Source organism: Oncorhynchus masou, chromosome 28 (genome assembly GCF_036934945.1).
Source record: "Oncorhynchus masou masou isolate Uvic2021 chromosome 28, UVic_Omas_1.1, whole genome shotgun sequence".
Lineage (NCBI taxonomy): Eukaryota > Metazoa > Chordata > Actinopteri > Salmoniformes > Salmonidae > Oncorhynchus > Oncorhynchus masou.
This window is the reverse complement of record NC_088239.1, coordinates 65,411,798-65,433,242: the sequence shown is the minus strand read 5'-3', so window position 1 is coordinate 65,433,242 and position 21,445 is coordinate 65,411,798. Positions and strand designations below refer to the sequence as shown.

At 42.5% G+C, this 21,445-nt stretch overlaps 1 protein-coding gene across 1 annotated transcript; it reads right to left on the bottom strand.

The window, feature by feature from the left end:
• Positions 1-9,169: 9,169 nt before the first annotated feature.
• On the bottom strand, positions 9,170-15,368 carry s100z (S100 calcium binding protein Z). The gene is made up of 2 exons (XM_064940972.1): positions 15,216-15,368; positions 9,170-12,164 (listed from the first exon to the last, which is right to left on the bottom strand). Exons 1-2 carry the CDS (start codon positions 15,354-15,356, stop codon positions 12,006-12,008), a joined length of 300 nt encoding a protein of 99 aa, XP_064797044.1. The 5' UTR covers positions 15,357-15,368; the 3' UTR covers positions 9,170-12,005.
• Between the last annotated feature and the right edge of the window lie 6,077 nt (positions 15,369-21,445).

The window sequence follows — 21,445 nt, the reverse complement described above, 5'->3', positions numbered from 1 at the left end:
GATGCGCAAGTAGAAATACTGGTGTGCAAAAGAGCAGAAAAGTAAATAAATACAATATGGGGATGAGGTAGGTAGATTGGATGGGCTATTTACAGATGGGCCATGTACAGCTGCAGTGATCGGTTAGCTGTTCAGATAGCTGATGTTTAAAGTTAGTGAGAGAAATATAAGTCTCCAGCTTCAGCGATTTTTGCAATTTGTTCCAGTCATTGGCAGCAGAGAACAAAATGGATGGCACTGTGATAGACTGCATCCAGTTTGTTGAGTAGAGTGTTGGAGGCTATTTTGTAAATGACATCGCCGAAGTCGAGGATTGGTAGGATAGTCAGTTTTACGAGGGTATGTTTGGCAGCGTGAGTGAAGGAGGCTTTGTTGCGAAATAGGAAGCCGATTATAGATTTAATTTTGGATTGGAGATGTTTAATATGCGTCTGGAAGGAGAGTTTACAGTCTAACCAGACATCTAGGTATTTGTAGTTGTCCACATATTCTAGGTCGGAACCGCCCAGAGTAGTGATGCTAGTCGGGCGGGCGGGTGCGGGCAGCGAATGATTGAAAAGCATGCACTTAGTTTTACTAGTGTTTAAGAGCAGTTGGAGGCCACGGAAGGAGTGTTGTATGGCATTGAAGCTCGTTTGGAGGTTTGTTAACACAGTGTCCAAAGAAGGGCCAGATGTATACAGAATGGTGTCGTCTGCGTAGAGGTGGATCAGGGAATCACCTGCAGCAAGAGCGACATCGTTGATATATACAGAGAAAAGAGTCGGCCCGAGAATTGAACCCTGTGGTACCCCCATAGAGACTGCCAGAGGTCCGGAAAATAGGCCCTCCGATTTGACACACTGAACTCTGTCTGAGAAGTAGTTGGTGAACCAGGTGAGGCAGTCATTTGAGAAACCAAGGCTGTGGAGTCTGCCGATAAGAATACAGTGATTGACAGAGTCGAAAGCCTTGGCCAGGTCAATGAAGATGGCTGCACAGTACTTTTCTTTTATCGATAGCGGTTATGATGTTGTTTACCACCTTGAGCGTGGCTGAGGTGCACACATGACCAGCTCGGAAATCAGATTGCACAGCGGAGAAGTTACGGTGGGATTCGAAATGGTCAGTGATCTGTTTATTAACTTGACTTTCAAAGACTTTAGAAAGGCAGGGCAGGGTGGATATAGGTCTGTAACAGTTTGAGTCTAGAGTATCACCCCCTTTGAAGAGGGGGATGACCGCGGCAGCTTTCCAATCTTTAGGGATCTCGGACGAAACGAAAGAGAGGTTGAACAGACTGGTAATAGGGGTTGCAACAATGGCGGCGGATGATTTTAGAAAGAGAGGGTCCAGATTGTCTAGGCAAGCTGATTTGTACAGGTTCAGGTTTTGAAACTCTTTCAGAACATCTGCTATCTGGATTTGGGTGAAGGAGAAGCTGGAAAGGCTTAGGCAAGTAACTGCAGGGGTACGGAGCTGTTGGCTGGGGTTGGGGTAGCCAGGAGGAAATCATGGCCAGCCGTAGAGAAATGCTTATCGAAACTCTCGATTATCGTGGTGACAGTGTTTCCTAGCCTCAGTGCAGTGGGCAGCTGGGAGGAGGTGCTCTTATTCTCCATGGACTTTACAGTGTCCCAAAACTTTTTAGCGTTAGAGCTACAGGATGAAAATTTCTGTTATGAAAAAACAAGCCTTTGCTTTCCTGACTGACTGCGTGTATTGGTTCCTGACTTCACTGAAAAGTTGCATATCGTGGGTGTCACGTCCTGACCTTAGTTCCTTTTTTATGTCTCTATTTTAGGTTGGTCAGGGCGTGAGTTTGGGTGGGCATTCTATGTTTTGTTCTATGTTTGTATTTCTATGTGTTTGGCCTGGTATGGTTCCCAATCAGAGGCAGCTGTCAATCGTTGTCTCTGATTGAGAACCATACTTAGGCAGCCTGGTTTCGCCCTTGAGTTGTGGGTAGCTATTTTCTGTCTCTGTACCAGACAGGACTGTTTCGTTTGTTCCGATTTGTTATTTTTGTTCTAGTGTTCAGTGTAATTAAAAGATCATGAACACGTACCACGCTGCACCTTGGTCCTCTCCTTCTTCCACCAACAACAACCGTTACAGTGGGGACTATTCGATGCTGTGAGAAGGACAGTGCACCGTCTAGCCATACTCCCAAGTACTTGTATGAGGTGACTACCTCAAGCTCAAAACCCTCAGAGGTAGTAATAACACCTGTGGGAAGAAGGGCATTATTTTTACCAAACCATATGACCTTTGTTTTGGAGGTGTTCAGAGAAGGGGTCAGCTCAATCCATCAATCAATCACATTTATTTATAAAGCCCTTTTTACATCAGCCGATGTCACAAAGTGCTCTACAGAAACCCAGCTTAATACCCTAAACAGCAAGCAATGCAGATGAAGCACGGTGTCTAGAAAAACTCCCTAGAAAGGCCAGAACCTAGGAAGAAAGCTAGAGAGGAATCAGGCTCTGAGGGGTGGCCAGTTCTTCTGGCTGCCGGGTGGAGATTATAACAGCAAATGGCCAAGATGTTCACACGTTCATAGATGACCAGCAGGGTCAGATAATGATACTCACAGTGGTTGTAGAGGTTGCAACAGGACAGCACCTCAAGGGTAAATTGCAGTTGGCTTTTCATAGCCGATCATTCAGAGTTAGAGACAGCAGGTGCGTTAGAGAGACAGTCCAAAACAGCATGTCCGGGGCAAGGTCGCACGTCCAGTGAACAGGTCAAGGTCCCATTTCCACAGGCAGAACAGTTGAACCTGGAGCAACAGCATGACCAGTTGAACTGGGGACAGCAAGGACTCATAAGGCCAGGTAGTCCTGAGGCATGGTCCTAGGGTTCAGGGCCCCCGGGAGAAGAGAGAGAAAGAGAGAAAAGAGAGAGAGGGACCATACTTAAATTCACACAGGACACGGGATGAGACAGGAGAAATACCCCAGATATAACATACTGACGCTAGCCTCCCGACACATAAACTATTGCAGCATAAATACTGGAGGCTGAGACAGGAACGGTCGGGAGACACTGTGAGTATAAGAATGTATCATCTGCCTATAAATGGATGAGAGAGCTTCCTACTGCCTGAGCTATGTTGTTGATGTAAATTGAGACAAGCGTGGGGCCTAGGATTGAGCCTTGGGGTACTCCCTTGGTGACAGGCAGTGGCTGAGACAGCAGATTTTCTGACTTTATAACCTGCACTCTTTGAGAGAGGTGGTTAGCAAACCAGGCCAAAGACCCCTCGGAGTCAACAATACTCCTTAGCCGGCCCACAAGAATGGAATGGTCTACCGTACCGTAAGTCAATAAAATAGCAGCACGATATTGCTTGGAATCAAGGGTAATGGTGACATCATTGAGGACCTTTAAGGTTGCAGTGACACATCCATAACCTGAGCATACCAGAGAGAATACTATACACATCAAGAAAGCCAGTCAGTTGATTACTGACAAGTTTTTCCAACACTTTTGATAAACAGGGCAAAATAGAAATAGGGTCAGATAGTTTTTTGGGGTGAAGTTAAAGGAGCTCCTTCAGCACCTCGGACTCAGTAACTGCCTGCAGAAAGAAACTTTGTAGTGGGGCAGGGGGAAAAGAGGGAGAAGAGTCGGGGATAGTAACATTAGATGTTGTGGGAGATGAGGAAATGTTGGATGGGCAAGGAGGCATGGCTGAGTCAAATAGGATTCCTGACTTAATGAAGTGGTGATTAAAGAGCTCAGCTATGTGCTTCTTGTCAGTAACAACCACATCATCAACATTAAGGGACATGGGCAGCTGTGAGGAGGAGGGTTTATTCTCCAGGTCTTTAACCGTTTTCCAGAACTTCTTGGGGTTAGACCCACAGAGAGAGGACTGCTCCTGGCCTTCCGGATAGCCTAAGTGCACTTATTTCCCTGAACGAGAGCCAGACAGCTTGAGTATGCGTGTACTGAGCCTTTTGTCAAATGCAATTCTTGAGGTGGAGTAACTCTGTAAAATCACGTTCGAACCAGGGGCTGAACCTGTTTTTAATTCTCATTTTCTTCATGTGGGAGTGTTTGTTAACAATACCATTGAAAATATCAATGAGCAAAAAGAAAATATCAGAGGGGATCAAGCTGATTTTGTACCATTTTACAGAGGCCAGTTCATGAAGGAAGGCTTGCTCATTAAAGTTTTTTAGAAGCGTCTATGACAAATCAGGACAGGTTGTTTCACTGAGCAGCCATTACGAACTCAGGCTGTAAAACAGTGATCACTAAGGTCATTACAGAAAACACCAGACTGATACCTATCAGGATTATTTGTGAGGATAATATTGAGGAGTGTAGCTTTTTCTGGGTGTTTGGAGTAATACCTTGTGGGATTGGTAATAATCTGAGAAAGATTTAGGGAGTTGCTTTAGGATTTGGGATTTAGATTTAGGGATTGCTTTAGGACTTGGTCAGGTGGTGTAATCCATAAAGGCCTGATTGGTGGAGTAATGCAGAGATGGTTGTCCTGGAAGGTTCTCCCATCTCCACAGAGGAAGGCTGAAGCTCTGTCAGAGTGACCATCGGTTTCTTAGTCACATCCCTGACCAAGGCCCTTCTCCACTGACTGCTCAGTTCTGTCGTGCGGTCAGCTTTAGGAAGAGTCTTGGTGGTTCCAAACTTCTTCCATTTAAGAATGATGGAGGCCCCTGTGTTCTTGGGGACCTTCAATGCTGCAGAAATGTTTTGGTACCCTTCACCAGATCTATGCATCGACACAATCCTGTCTCGGAGCTCTACGGACAATTCCTTTGACCTCATGGCTTGGTTTTTGCTCTGACATCCACTGTCAACTGTTAGCCCTTCTCTGTTCCCCACTGTGTTTGGGTTAGTAATAATTTGTAGAGTGCCTCTATTTTCCCTCAGCATGCATTTTTTCACTATTCTGAATGTCTAATCCTGAGTCGAATTCAATACTGTGATTGTAATTTTGTCAAATTACCATCATAATAAGAGTTCGTAATGGATTATGTGCTCTTCTGAAATATGAACACAGAAATACTGGACATCTTGAACTCGTATTTTGATGGTGATTTGGACTTACATTTTGCTGGTCTCGGTCTTGACTCGGTCTCACCCCCCTCTGGTCTTGGTCTTGTATCGGTCTTGCTTTAGGTGTTCTCGAACACAACACATTTGTTATGTGACTTGTTAAACACGTTTTTACTCCTGAACTCATGTAGACTTGCCATAACCAATGGGTTGAATACTTATTGACCAAAGACATTTCTGCTTTTCATTTTTGATGAATTTGTAAATGTATCTAAAAACATAATTCCACTTTGACATTATGGGGTATTGTGTGTTGGCCAGTGACACAAAATCTCAATTTATTCCATTTTAAATGCAGGCTGTAACACAACAAAATGTTGAAAAAGTCAACTGGTGTGAATACTTTTTGAAGGCACTACTTCACACATCGACTCGGTACTGGTACTCCCTGTATATAGCCATGTACTCATAATCATTATTTTTAGTCAATTTTGAGGATTGAAAAATCATCCCAGTCTGCACTTGAACAGTTTGAACTAATCCAATGTCATCAGGATTATCAGCATCCATTTTCTCCCTGACTGTTTAAGAGTGAATGTCCACTATATCACTGGACTTTAATCTCTCTTCCCCCACTGGGTTGTGTCTCTCCCCCTCCTCCTACTCCTCTCTTCTTCTCCAGTTTCACTTGCTATCAGCAGGAGCCATTACAGCTTTTCTCATCTCCTCTCTTCTCTGGTGTATTTTATCCCCTCTCCTCTCCCGTATCTCTAATTCTCCTCCTCCCTGACAGTGGCCCCTCTTGTATCTCCACCCCCCCCCCCCCCCCCCCCATTCCCCCGTCCCACCCTCTGACAGAGTGACTCTGATCAGGCAGGGAGAGCAACATGGCCAGGGCCTCCTGGAGCCTTATCTCCAGATAACAGTGTAACCTTACATGCCCTTAATCTGATCCCTGCTTCCATGGTCCTTTATGCCTCACCGATCCCCTCTTAGGACAGGAATGATTCCTGTTGACATTGTTGAAGGACGATAAACGTTCTTCTAATTCTCACTAATTCTTTCTATTCTATAATTTTTCATTTTGAATAGATATACTCTCTAAACAACAATCAGTTGTTTTCTCTCTATATAGTGCCTTGATTCTCCCATGATGACATGGACCTTTTAGTGCAGGTGGAAAAACTGCAGCAATCCTTCCTATTCAATGTCATCAGTCAATGACCTCTCAATGGAAACTGTCCCATTTCTCCTGCATTAAACAAGTCATAAGAAGTGAAAGTCAGTACAACAGGAATCACAAGGGACCTCATAAGTGTTATTTAGTCTAAATACGTGGCTCTGATAGATTCGAATGGGGATTCTCTTTCTAATAGCCTCGTCTACTTAATTTGATTTCTATTCTATATCCACATCGATGGAACAGTAGTGGAGAGAGTAGCAAGTTTTAAGTTCCTCGGCATACACATCACAGACAAACTGAATTGGTCCACTCACACAGACAACATCGTGAAGAAGGCGCAGCAGCGCCTCTTCAACCTCAGGAGGCTGAAAAAATTTGGCTTGTCACCAAAAGCACTCACAAACTTCTACAGATGCACAATCGAGAGCATCCTGGCGGGCTGTATCACCGCCTGGTACGGCAACTGCTCCACCCTCAACCGTAAGGCTCTCCAGAGGGTAGAGAGGTCTGCACAACGCATCACCGGGGGCAAACTACCTGCCCTCCAGGACACCTACACCACCCGATGTTACAGGAAGGCCATAAAGATCATCAAGGACATCAACCACCCAAGCCACTGCCTGTTCACCCCGCTATCATCCAGAAGGCGAGGTCAGTACAGCTGCATCAAAGCTGGGACCGAGAGACTGAAAAACAGCTTTTATCTCAAGGCCATCAGACTGTTAAACAGCCACCACTAACATTGAGTGGCTGCTGCCAACACACTGACACTGACTCAACTCCAGCCACTTTAATAATGGGAATTGATGGGAAATGATGTAAATATATCACTAGCCACTTTAAACAATGCTACCTTATATAATGTTACTTACCCTGCATTATTCATCTCATATGCATACGTATATACTGTACTCTATATCATCGACTGCATCCTTATGTAATACATGTATCACTAGCCACTTTAACTATGCCACTTTGTTTACATACTCATCTCATATGTATATACTGTACTCGATACCATCTACTGTATCTTGCCTATGCTGCTCTGTACCATCACTCATTCATATATCCTTATGTACATATTCTTTATCCCCTTACACTGTGTATAAGACAGTAGTTTAGGAATTGTTAGTTAGATTACTTGTTGGTTATTACTGCATTGTCGGAACTAGAAGCACAAGCATTTCGCTACACTCGCATTAACATCTGCTAACATGTGTATGTGACAAATGAAATTTGATTTGATTTGATTTGATTATGGCACTATCCATCTCTTTCTCTCTGCCTGTCATTAGGCCCCAGGGGATGACCTTGCTGTTTGGCAGAACATACCGACTTGTCCTGGAAAACTGTCCTGGAGGCTCGGCCTCACGTGTTGTTTGTGAGCATCATCTTCCATCTGTCGCTGAATTAGAGCACTATGGTGTGGAAACGTCTGAACGATCCGTCTCTCTGTCTCTCCGTCTCTCTTTCCATCCAAAACCCCCGGGAGGAAAATCTCACACTTATTCTCTCCCTCTTTCCCTCTGTCCCTCTTTCCTTCTATTGCTTTCTCACTCTCACCCTCTCTTTCTTTCTCTTTCTCTCTCTTTCCCTCATTACATTATTTTAAGGGCATATGGAGAAAAACTGTAAAGGACAACCTTGGATTTTGTGGTTTGTGTTTCTTTTTCTAATGGGCTGATATGTGTCTTTGAACATAAAGTCCTTAGTCCCCCGTGAAGGAAACATTTCCCTGTATCTGCAGCAGCCTACCGATGGCTTTTTATGTAGTTCTGTCTGTCCTTGTGCTGTACTTGTCTATTAATGTTCTGTATTATGTAACGTTTTATGTTTTGTGGAAGAATAGCTGCTGCTTTAGCAGTAAATAATGGGGATCCTAATAAAATACCACAAAATACTAAATGGCTGATCCCTGGTCATTGGGATTTAAATAGACCCTGGTTGCAACTATCGCTGACAGTCAATAAGTACCCTATCAGGCTTTGTCTTCATTTAGGATTCAGGATTAGAAAGAGAAGGATCACATATCTACAACAGATTATAGCCACCACTAAGAGCTGGTCCTCCCATTATGAAGCCCCATTGTGAGGTGAAAGACATGGAGACAAACACAAATACCAAAAACAAGAAACCATCTGAAAGTGTTCCAGTGTGAGTGACGGGCTGTTGGCTGTGAAAAGAAAAATCTACCATCACAACCCTCCATCTCCCCATCCCAAGCATAACATGATGGGAGGGGAGTGATAGATGATTGTAGTTTACGCTTGAATGGCAAAACAAGCCATTTGTAGATGTCACAGACTGAGGGTCCGATCAGGGTTTGGAGAGAAGGACAAGGAGAGGAAGACATAAATGTTGCCACTAAAGAAATAGAGTCTTTCTGACAGTGAGAGAGACATGTGTATGTGATGGGGAGAGACAGCAGTCAAAAGGAAGGGTGCGTGTGTGTGTGTGTGATGGGGAGAGACAGCAGTCAAAATGAAGGGTGCGTGTGTGTGTGTGTGTGTGTGTGTGTGTGTGTGTGTGTGTGTGTGTGTGTGTGTGTGTGTGTGTGTGTGTGTGTGTGTGTGTGTGTGTGTGTGTGTGATGGGGAGAGACAGCAGTCAAAAGGAAGGGTGCGTGTGTGTGTGTGTGTGTGTGTGTGTGTGTGTGTATGTGTGTGTGTGTGTGTGTGTGTGTGTGTATGTGTGTGTATGTGATGGGGAGAGACAGCAGTCAAAAGGAAGGGTGTGTGTGTGTGTGTGATGGGGAGAGACAGCAGTCAAAAGGAAGGGTGCGTGTGTGTGTGTGATGGGGAGAGACAGCAGTCAAAAGGGAGGGTGCGTGTGTGTGTGTGTGTGTGTGTGTGTGTGTGTGTGTGCGTGCGTGCGTGCGTGTTACACAAGGATGGTTCATGTAAACCATGATGTAAAAAATACTATTCTTATAGTCACTTACAGTACACACATATTAAATGAAGAGATTGACAAGCTATGCAATGCATGTACTAGTTTATTATGCTTCCAATGGAAAGATGACACAACCCCACATCAAAGGGGTTGATAATAACAAAAGATAAGAATGGTGTTACACCGACTACAAGTTCTTTAACAGAATCTATGAATCATGGAAAAATAAGTAAAGTTTCCAAGTCTCTATGATTACAGCTGTCACAAAAAAAAGATAATCATCACATCATTTTCCTCCAGGGGGGACAGGCTCATTATCCCGCTCAATTACAACCAATCACACAGAAAATAGAAATTAACTTTCTGTGTGTGTGTGTGTGTGTGTGTGTGTGTGTGTGTGTGTGTGTGTGTGTGTGTGTGTGTGTGCGTGCGTGCGTGCGTGCGTGCGTGCGTGCGTGTGTGTGTGTGTGTGGCGCGTGAATCCGTACGTACGTAGATGGCTCATGAATGTTTTTCCTTCAGGATACTCAATAACAGATCTCTGTGTTGGAGTAGAGAGAGGGGGTTGGGCACCTGAAAAAATAAAGGAAGACTACTAATTCTAAATGTTATGGTTTCAGCTCAGACAACAGGGGATACTTTTAGGACTGTAGAGATCATTAATCAGGTACTGTATACAGTATGTCGTTGTTGTTAACAATACATTGCTCTTCTATGGTGCTTTTCTAAAAGCTAAAGATGCTTTGTTGCTTCTAATGGATCAGGAGTTGGGTGTAAGGTTAGTGTAAAAGCTCAGGTTCAGATTAGGGGTTAAAATGACTTTTGTCAAAATAAAATGTTGTTCTCCTATACATTCTAGCGTGGTTGTACTTTATGAATCCCCAAGGAAAAACTGCCACTGTGACTTCTTCTGAAGTTGGGATGTCATGAGTCACTTTGACTGACAGGTGGTGAAAGGTCCAGGTGGTTAATGGGGATTGCGTCATCATCATCATGCGTCATCGAATGCATCACCAGGCGCTTTATACATAAACCATCCAAAAGCACAGCACAACCTCTCCTTGAGAAATATTCAGAAGACTCCACCAAAGAGGAGTTATGGGGAAGGACACACAGGACAGGCACATACACACACTCGCAATCTAAAACACACACACTCAAGGTCTTGGGGACTAGAACTTTATTATGCCGTGTTACTGTCACAATATAAAACAAATATTGTCAAGCGAATCATTTTCATATGATTATATGCTGTCAATCATTTACATGTGACGGCAAATTAATAATGAATAATAAACATGCTTGTGCAATTGTAATTAGACTTAAATGTCTCATTAAGTGACAGTAAGGGTTCATGAAACAAGCACATTTTAGAATGGAAGGAACATTCTCAAGTATGTCTCTGACATACAGGAAATACCCCCCCCCCCCTCCCTCTTTGCAAGATGTGACACATTGATAGTTACAATACATTGCAAAAATCAATGAAAAGGTGGATGAATGACATAATGAATCAATCATTGAACTAACCAAGCAGACAGTTATTGTGATATCACCTCAGGGTATGTGACAATAGCTTGGGTACCAGTTTGTTTCTGCTCTAGACAGATCTTTGTGGTTATGTTCTCTAGCCAGATCTTTGTGTTTATGTTCTCTAGCCAGATCTTTGTGTTTATGTTCACTAGCCAGATCTCTGTGGTTATGTTCACTAGCCAGATCTCTGTGGTTAAGTTCTCTAGCCAGATCTTTGTGGTTATGTTCTCTAGCCAGATCTTTGTGGTTATGTTCTCTACCCAGATCTTTGTGGTTATGTTCACTAGCCAGATCTTTGTGGTTATGTTCACTAGCCAGATCTCTGTGGTTATGTTCACTAGCCAGATCTTTGTGGTTATGTTCACTAGCCAGATCCTTGTGGTTATGTTCCCTAGCCAGATCTTTGTGGTTATGTTCTCTAGCCAGATCTTTGTGGTTATGTTCACTAGCCAGATCTTTGTGGTTATGTTCACTAGCCAGATCTTTGTGGTTATGTTCACTAGCCAGATCTTTGTGGTTATGTTCACTAGCCAGATCTTTGTGTTTATGTTCACGAGCCAGATCTTTGTGTTTATGTTCACTAGCCAGATCTTTGTGTTTATGTTCACTAGCCAGATCTTTGTGTTTATGTTCACTAGCCAGATCTCTGTGTTTATGTTCACTAGCCAGATCTTTGTGTTTATGTTCACTAGCCAGATCTTTGTGTTTATGTTCACTAGCCAGATCTTTGTGTTTATGTTCTCTAGTCAGATCTCTGTGGTTATGTTCTCTAGCCAGATCTTTGTGGTTATGTTCTCTAGCCAGATCTTTGTGGTTATGTTCACTAGCCAGATCTTTGTGTTTATGTTCACTAGCCAGATCTTTGTGGTTATGTTCTCTAGCCAGATTTTTGTGGTTATGTTCTCTAGCCAGATCTCTGTGGTTATGTTCTCTGGCCAGAAGTGTTGTTAAGAGCTGAAACAGTCTGGCACTCAGGGTAGTGTGACAGCATGTTTGAAATCATCTGTTTTGATGCGTCGGAGGGACAGAAGTATCCTATTTCTAGCAAAAGTATGTTAATTTATGATTTCGACTTTAGTCTAATCTCCTTCTGCTGTTGACAAACATATAGTGCAGTGGTTTTAGTAGCACCGAGACCAAGGGGAATTGAGAAGTGATCACAGTATTCAATGTTCAGCATGATGGGTGTGGTTGTAATTCATTACTTTCTACCTCTGTTGGTTTCTAATTCTATTTCTATCCACGGGCCAGTTTGAAATGGCTCCCTATTCCCTATGCAGTGCACTACTTTTGACCAGAGCCCTATTTAGACCTGTCATAGCCCTATGAGGCTTTGGCCAATAGAAGTGCACTAAATAGGCAAGGGGAAGCCATTTCGGATTTAACTGTTAGTTGGCTTTCTTCTTCTGCTTCTCCTGGAAGAAGTCGTTGCAGGCTACGGTCAGGGCCGCCACCAGAACCACAAACTCATTGAAGTCCACCTCGTTGTCTTTGTTTGAGTCCAGATCATTCATGATCTTCTCCACCAGCATGGGGTCTTTCTGAGACTAGAAATGAAAAGAAACAACAATTAATCAATCACTAAATCAGTCAATCAAAGATCTAACCACCAATCAAATCATTTTGAACGTTGATAATCTGAAGGATGGGGCTAGGGGAATGTAACCACTCTCCAATGAATATACAGATCTATGGATGCAAGGACTGAAAGTCCTTGAGATCAACATCATTTTGAGTCTAAAGATATAGGCATATCTCATAATTAAAACAACAATTGAACAGCAGCAAATATTCTATACTGTAACTCTAATGTATTGTGTTCCACTGAGCTTACTCCAGGCCTCCGACTCACTCTACAACTCTACTCGACAGGAAATAGACCATCCTGAATCATATCTCATGTCGCCCATTGACCGATCTGGATTCAGCTGATTGGCCAATAATCAAGTCCCCTCATGACAGCAGGCTGCAATTAGGCCCTGTGTCAATCTCCCAGCCAGAGATCTGAGATGGAGATGGGGGAGATCTGAGGAGAGACGCCTCAGGCTCTGAGTCATTGGATTCATGGTGCTGGAGCCCATCCCGGATATTAGACCGCCAAAGGCACTGACTGGGCACCGCACAGCACAGCAGGGCACCACACCACACAGCCAATGTCCACTGGAATCCAGAGTGACGCTGGCGATAATCAATGAACCATAAGCTGAGAACCATCAGAGGTGTGTATGTGCACTTGTGTGTGTGTGTGTGTGTGTGTGTGTGTGTGTGTGTGTGTGTGTGTGTGTGTGTGTGTGTGTGTGTGTGTGTGTGTGTGTGTGTGTGTGTGTGTGTGTGTGTGTGTGTGATGGTGACCGTTGGATGATTTCTGACATGGAGCTAATGGAGGTATGTAGCACACACACACACAGCTTGACTGCATATGTACAAATCTCATTGAAATTTACGTGAAAAGTCAGTATTTGGCACTTTGACAAGTAGTGCACTAAATAAGGAATAGGGTGCCATTTGTGGCGTGTCCTGAATGTGTATTAGACTGTTACCAGGACACCGTCTCTATACTTGTCAGAGGCACGTCGGTTGGTGGAGACTAGTGACATCAGAAGAGAGTAGTCCAAGTTTATATTTGGAGGTGATGTGGGTCACTGGTGATGATGCATAGGCACCTGAGGCTTCCTTCCATCAGAGGGAGGGAGAAGATGTAGAGAGAAAAAAAGGAGGGAGGAGAGATTTGTCTCTACAACCCCTCAATCATTCTCTCAGGGTATGAGGCTCATCCATTAGAACACAGACAGGCAGGTTTACTCCCCAAACACACTCGCATACACACAATCTTGTTTAACTAATCTTGTGGGGACACACAATTTATAACCTTTCAAAATCCTATTTTCCCTAACTTTAACCCTAACCTTAACCCCCAAACCTAACCTTAACCCTAACCCTAAATCTAACCCTAATTCTACCTTAACCCTAAACCCCCTAGAAATAGCATTTGACCTTTTGGGACTAACAAAATGTCCCCAGTTGGTCCCCCCCCCCACACACACACACACGCACACACACACGCCCACTCCTCTGCACCATCACGGCCACTGCAGCATGGTAGGTTATCTACAACAACCTACTACAATCAGACAGGGCAGTGAAGAGTAACTACTATCTTGCCTGCTTTCACAAAAGTACAAAAGCAAGAGACTTACACTCAACTTAACCAGAAATCAAAACTTCACAGAGGCTAAACTAATCCAGCGTAATGTAGAACAAGAAATGTCAAATAAGGTGCCTTTGCATTAATGTTTCCTTCTTGCCTTCCTTTTTGGATAACTAGATAACTCTACCATTCTCTTAATCAACTATGTTCTGCTTTGTATGTCCCCATCAGAGAACACGTTGAATAACCCACTTGGTTGCAGGTACAACCCTTTTGGGTTCTACCTGGAACCAAAAAAGGTTCTCCTATGGGGACAGCTATAAAACACTTTTGGAAACCTTTTTTCTAAGAGTGTAATTATATGCTTTCTAGCTACTGAGGCATATTGAAGAACAGATAAACAACATTCCCACGTCTCTAAGAATCATGCAAATGTTGTGTAGTAGGTCTATAATTGGAACAAATTAGCACAACAGACCACATGGATTTGTACAATCCTGACATGAGTGAATCTGATAAATTCAATATGTATTCGGTTGTCTAATTCATCTTTCAATGGGTAAGCAATGGGTAATCAATGGGTAATCAATGGGTAATCAAGTAGCATCAAAAAGCCCCCGAACATATCCATAAGTACAGCAGAAATATCACTAATGTTCATCATGAAATGAATGCTGTTATGATTTCATCTAAATGGCACAAGAAGGTTTGTAATTCAAGACAGCTAGCTTCTTATTTGAGGTTCAACACACAGCTAAAACAGATGAATATAAATATAAATGATACAGTTGTTTTTTTCTATTCATGCTACTGTGTTTTACAGTTTCCTTGGACTGGCTCTATGCACATTCACTAGACAACACACACTACCCTGACACTCCAACACACACAGACATACACACACACACTACATACGCTCACACAAAAATAAACACACACACACACACACACACACACACATGCATATAGACGCCACACATACACACTCACACATAGACACACTTTCACAATTTCACATAACATACGCTGTTGCTACTCTGTTTATTATATCCTGATTGTCTAGTCACTTTTAACCCTTACCTACATGTACCTACTGTATTACCTCAATTACCTCAACTACCTCGTACCCCTGCACATTGACTTGGTACTGGTACTCCTAGTATATCGCCTCGTTAATGTTTTTATTGTTTCACTATTTCCTTTTTATTTAGCAAATATTTGTCTTACTTTTTAAACTCTGCATTGTTGGGAATGGGCCCGTAAGTAAGTAGCATTTCACGGTAAAGTCTACACCTGTTGTATTTGGCGCATGTGACCAATACATTTATTAACAATTAAATAGTGTTTCGGGGCCTTTCAATTGCTAAACACTGTCTGGTGAAGAGAATACCAAAATAATGTCAACATATATTGAGATTGATAAATGATGAATATTAAACAGCTTTTTTACCATGAGAAAGTCAGTGAGTTCACTGTTCAGTAGCTGTTTCAGCTCTCCCTTGTTGAGCTTGTATTTGTCTCCGTCGTTCCCGGAGTATTTGTAGAAAACTGTTATGAGTGCGTCCATGGCACTCTGCAGTTGGCTTGGCATGGTGCTGATAGGAGGACAATGTCTTCACGACCTGCTGGGGAAAAGTGTAAGGGAAAAGCCATTTCAAAACAGTTTAAAGTCTACGTTTATTCAAATCAAGTCAGAGTTAAGTCTAAATCTATGGCCGCAAGTATTCAAAAGCACACAATAGGCGACATGTACAAATTTTAGCTATTACTCTACAGACATACAGTAGCATATGGTTAGACATAACAAAAGCTCTATAGGAGACGTGGTGTTCCTACCTGGTTAGAATCCTGGGCTCGTGTGATCTGAGAGAGGTTGCAGCATGGCTTGTTTATCTAAAAATCATGACGTGTCATCATTCATCGCCATAGCAATAATTAATTAATTCCACAGGTGAGAGACCCATGGTAACATGGTAACTGTGTCTTCTTGCTCTGCTTTTAATCAAAGGCCCAACGGTGGCACCGTGAATAACAAAACATGTTCCCATATAGGCCCTGGTGTCCCCTGTGGGTTCACTTTAGTCACAGGAGGCCCTCAGTGTTACTCCAGTGGAGAGATACTGCACCACACCAGCTGAAAATAGATCTATGTACAATATGTGTCTTAGCTGCATTGAATGGGATTGTACAGGATATGTTCTTTATGAAGAATATGGGAGAACAAGGTGAAGTGGTTTTCAATTGGAATTTTATGGCGCTACTTAATTTCCCTGAGTTCATCAGTCACTGTTCTGAATGTTGGTTCACCTCTCTCTCTGTCTCTCTCTCTCTCTCTCTCTCTCCCAATTCAATTCAATTTGCTTTATTGGCATGACGCAACAGTGTACATATTGCTGAAGCTTATTTTGGATATTTACAATATAAAAATGAGAATCAAAATGGTCAACGGGACAACAGTAACAACAATAACCAAGTGTCAAAATAACCATACATTCAACAATAACAATAAACATACAGTAGAGTACATGTGCAGTTTTATTGGTTAGTCAGACACTGTCCCTCAACTTATGGCAGGCAGAATTGTAGTGTGCTCTCTCTCTGTCTCTCTCTTTCTCTCTCTCTCTGTCTCTCTCTCTGTCTCCCTCAATTCAATTCAATTTGCTTTATTGGCATGATGTAACAATGTACATATTGCCAACAGTAACAACTGTCCAACTGTCCCTCAACTTATGGCAGGCAGCAATGTAGTGCGCTGCCAACCCACAGCTCTCTGCATCCTCCCCCAACAGGATGGGTAGCCTACTCTCATCAGAGAGGACTTTGAAACCTTGAATAAGGGTTTCAAATCTGGGGAAATGACACTCTCTAATTGTTTTATATTTTTGATATCAGGAATGTGTCTCAGGTTCTGCTGTGGTGCAGCGGTTTCACAGCCTTTCCTCTACAGGGAGCCAGGTTTTCCTGTGTCTACCCTTCTCAATGGCTGTGGCTGTGCTCACTGAGGTTTTTCTAAGGTTTTGATCAGTAACCATGGTCAACTATTTAGCCACGGTGTACTGTCGATTTAGGGCCAGATAGCACTGCATTTTGCGTTGTGTCTGTGCTTGTGTTTCCCAATAAGCAATATAGTTTTGTTTGGACTGTGTTGTAATTTAGTTTAATTTGGTTTATCCTGATTGATTGGATGTTCTGGTCCTGAGGCTTCAGTGTGAATTCAGCCCCAGGACCAGCTGGATGAGGGGACTCTTTTCTTTGCTCAGCTCTTGGCATTGCCTGGCTTGGTAATGATATAAGAGGGGGTCACTGTATTAAACACAAAACCTCATCTTCAAGCACTATTTACATAACCTCTGACTCCTCTCGCAAAATGAAACATTCGCCTCAAAACAGTTTTATCTGTGTTCAAAATCAAACACTGCTCTCAAATCAGAAACAAAGTGATCAAAATGATATACACTCTCAAGCAGTCAGTAAACAATACACCGAAAAATAGAAAACACATTGTTCAAAACATACAATTCCCAGGGAGAAGTACATTTTTAATCTAAATTTTTTTAAATATTTTTCTGTCATTGTCTTTTGATGAATGAAAACATGTTCTATCATAGTAGCTTAAAATTGATCAGAAATTACTACTCTGCTTTGCTCTTTGCAATGTTGTTTTTCCTCCTTCTTGTACCCTATTTTTACAGTACTGTAGCCTGCATCTCACAAACTTGTCCTTTGTCTCTGTGATACTGTAATTCTCGTTCTTTGTTTAAATGAACCTGCAACCAGTCAAAATCTATTGAGCAGTCAGTACTGTTAATAAATGGAAAGCACAATGTTCAGGGCCATACCATTTGTCCATTGTACAGTATACAGCCTACAATGCACTGTACTACAGTATACAATAATAAAAGGAACAAAAATCAAAGGAGTAAACATGTGATCAATGTGCTTCTTCTTGTCTTTGGGCTGGGTCAGGCCAGAGTACTTCATCGACATCACAAGCAATATTGTCCCTCCTGAGGCAACGGGGGAAGAAGCTTCTTGTGTGCCGTATCCAGCCCTGACATGATTACTCACCTACAGTGGGACAAAAAAGTATTTAGTCAGCCACCAATTGTGCAAGTTCTCCCACTTAAAAAGATGAGAGAGGCCTGTAATTTTCATCACTTCAACTATGACAGACAAAATGAGAAAAAAAATCCAGAAAATCACTTTGTAGGATTTTTAATGAATTTATTTGCAAATTATGGTGGAAAATAAGTATTTGGTCACCTACAAACGAGCAAGATTTCTGGCTCTCACAGACCTGTAAGAGGCTCGTGAAGAGGCTCCTCTGTCCTCCACTCGTTACCTGTATTAATGGCACCTGTTTGAACTTGTTATCAGTATAAAAGACACCTGTCCACAACCTCAAACAGTCACACTCCAAACTCCATTAAGGCCAAGACCAAAGAGCTGTGAAAGGACACCAGAAACAAAATTGTAGACCTGCACCAGGCTGGGAAGACTGAATCTGCAATAGGTAAGCAGCTTGGTTTGAAGAAATCAACTGTGGGAGCAATTATTACGAAATGGAAGACATACAAGACCACTGATAATCTCCCTCGATCTGGGGCTCCACGCAAGATCTCACCCCGTGGGGTCAAAATGATCATAAGAACGGTCAGCAAAAATCCCAGAACCACACGGGGGGACCTAGTGAATGACCTGCAGAGAGCTGGGACCAAAGTAACAAAGCCTACCATCAGCAAGGGCATTGAAGATGAAACATGGTTGGGTCTTTCAGCATGACAATGACACCAAACACAACGCCTGGGCAACGAAGGAGGGGCTTCGTAAGAAGCATTTCAAGGTCCTGGAGTGGCCTAGCCAGTCTCCAGATCTCAACCCCATAGAAAATCTTTGGAGGGAGTTGAAAGTCCGTGTTGCCCAGCAACAGCCCCAAAACATCACTGCTCTAGCGTGTTAACGGTACAGGTTCCCCAGGGGCACCACCCCCCCCCCCCCCCGCTCATCTGAAAAACGGTGGCGCACAGAATGCAAAATTATTCGTAGAAATATTTAACCTCCACACATTAACAAGTCCAATAGCTCAAATGAAAGATAAACACCTTGTTCATCTACCCAGCGAGTCGGATTTCTAAAATGTTTTACGGCGAAAATATAGCACATATTTATGTCAAACCACCACAAAGACACAGACGATATACAGCCATTTTGTCGAACAAAAGATGCAATCACAAACGCAGGATTAAAAGAAAAATAATTCACTAACCTTTTGAAAATCTTCATCAGATGACAGTAATAGGACATGTTACACAGTACATTTATGTTTTTTTCAATAATATGCCATTTATATCCATAAATCTCCGTTTACATTGACGCCATGTTCAGAAAATCCTCAAAAATGTCCGGAGAAATTATAGATAGCTCCGCCAGATAACAGAAATACACATCATAAACTTTGACTAAATATACATGTTCTACATATAGTTAGAAAGATACACTGCTTCTTAATGCAACCGCTGTGTCACATTTATTTTTAACGTTACAGAAATCGCTCACTATGCAATAATCTGAGGCGGCGCTCAGACGTAAAAAATATTTCTCCGCTATGTTGGAGTCAACAGAAATACAAAATTACAACATAAATATTCCCTTACCTTTGATGGTCTTCGATCAGAATGTAGTGGAAGGAGTCATACTTACCCAATACATTGTTTTGTTTCAAGTCGTGTGTCTTTGTATTAGCATCTGCTAACACTTTCAGCTGAAATGCATCCAAAATGACTTCTGGTCCCGAACAGTTGCGCATCAAAACTTCAAAATTACATATTATATGTCGACTAAACTGGTCAAACTAAGTGCAGAATCAAGCTTTAGGATGTTATAAACGTACAAAACAATTGGCGATTCAACCGGACAAAAGCAATTCTTCTCAGGCAACCTGGAACAGAGGAGGTCTGTGTCCAATTCGCGCCCTAACGCGCATGTATTTTCTCGCGACACCCACTTTTTTGCCTCCCAAAGGGTCAAAGCTTGCGGGATTGCACAATTAAACGCTCTACTGAATGAGGACATCTAGTCGAAGACATAGAAAGTGTTTCCAGATCCATAGCTGGTTGGGAAGGGTGGGGGCGATGACGTCAAAGTTGCCCCAACTTTCATGTTTCCAAAACTAGTTTGGGAGATTGGCTGCCCTGTGAGTTCTGCTATACTTACAGACATAATTCAAATGGTTTTAGAAGGTTTAGAGTGTTTTCTATCCAATAATAATTATTATATGCATATATTAGCAATTTTGGACAGATTTATTTTCAGTTTACTATGGGCACGCAATTCATCCAAAGGGGGCAGTATTGTCCCGAGCCTTAACAGGCTCTAGAGGAGATTTGCATGGAGGAATGGGCTAAAATACCAGCAACAGTGTGTGAAAACCTTGTGAAGAGTTACAGAAAACGTTTGACCTCTGTCATTGCCAACAAAGGGTATATAACAAAGTATTGAAATAAACTTGTTATTGACCAAATACTTATTTTCCACCATAACTTGCAAATAAATTCATTAAAAATCCTACAATGTGATTTTCTGGATTTTTTCCCTCATTTTGTCTGTCATAGTTGAAGTGTACCTATGATGAAAATTACAGGCCTCTCTCATCTTTTTAAGTGGGAGAACTTGCACAATTGGTGGCTGACTAAATACTTTTTTTGCCCCACTGTATATCACCACAGGCTAAATCCATGGCTTGCAGCAGATTTACTCTGGTGTAGGGTTGTCTATCATACACTTTCCATCTCCAAGAGGAGAAAAACTCCTCAATCGGATTCAGGAAAGGCGAGTATGGAGGGAGGTACAAGTTCATAAACTGCCCGTTGATGTTAAACCATTCCCTTACCTGAGCAGCTCGGTGGAAACTGACATTGTCCCACACTATCACATAGGTGGGAATGGGATTCTCATTTAGCTCTTGACCCTGCTGCTCTTGAACCTGCTGCTCAAAGAAAATATCTCTTAGATTGTCAATAAATCTTAGAAGGTGCTGGGTGTTATATGGCCCGAGTGTAACATGGTGATGTAGAACACCATGGTTGCTGATAGCAGCACAGATTGTGACATTGCCACATCGTTGACCAGGGACTTCAACAATGGCCCGCTGTCCAATCATGTTTCGGCCTCTCCTTCTCCTCTTTGTTAGATTGAAGCCTGCTTCATCAACAAAGATGAACTTATGGGGTCTGTCCAAGGATTCCAAGTCAAATATTGTCTGTGTAGAAATACAATATACTGTATGTAGGATTTTGTAAGTCGTACAGAGACAGTACTATACTGTAGAGTACAATTAGGCTTCTGATTCACATACATTGTATGTACTGAAGAGTAATGTCATTCACATAGTATGTGTTAGTACTGTAGACAATCTGGATTTACAGTAGATGTTTCTGAATGCACACTTACTTGCACATACTGAGCTCGCAGTTCTTTCACCCTTGGTGAGCTGTGCTCAAAAGGTACTCTGTCTACTTGTTTCATTCGCATCCTGTTACGATGGAGGACACGGTCAATTGTGGAAATGCTCACACTGTCGATTCCCTGGAAGTGTGTGTTGTCTTGTATCACTCGTTCCTGGATTTCTCTGAGTCGTATTGCATTATCTTGAAGGACCATGCCAATTATAACGGCCTCTTG

Coding starts and splice junctions, on each gene's coding strand:
- s100z (XM_064940972.1), bottom strand. CDS start 15,356: ATGCCAAGCCAACTGCAGAGTGCCATGGACGCACTCATAACAGTTTTC. Junction 12,165..15,215: donor AACTCACTGACTTTCTCATG/GTAAAAAAGCTG, acceptor TTTCATTTCTAG/TCTCAGAAAGACCCCATGCT.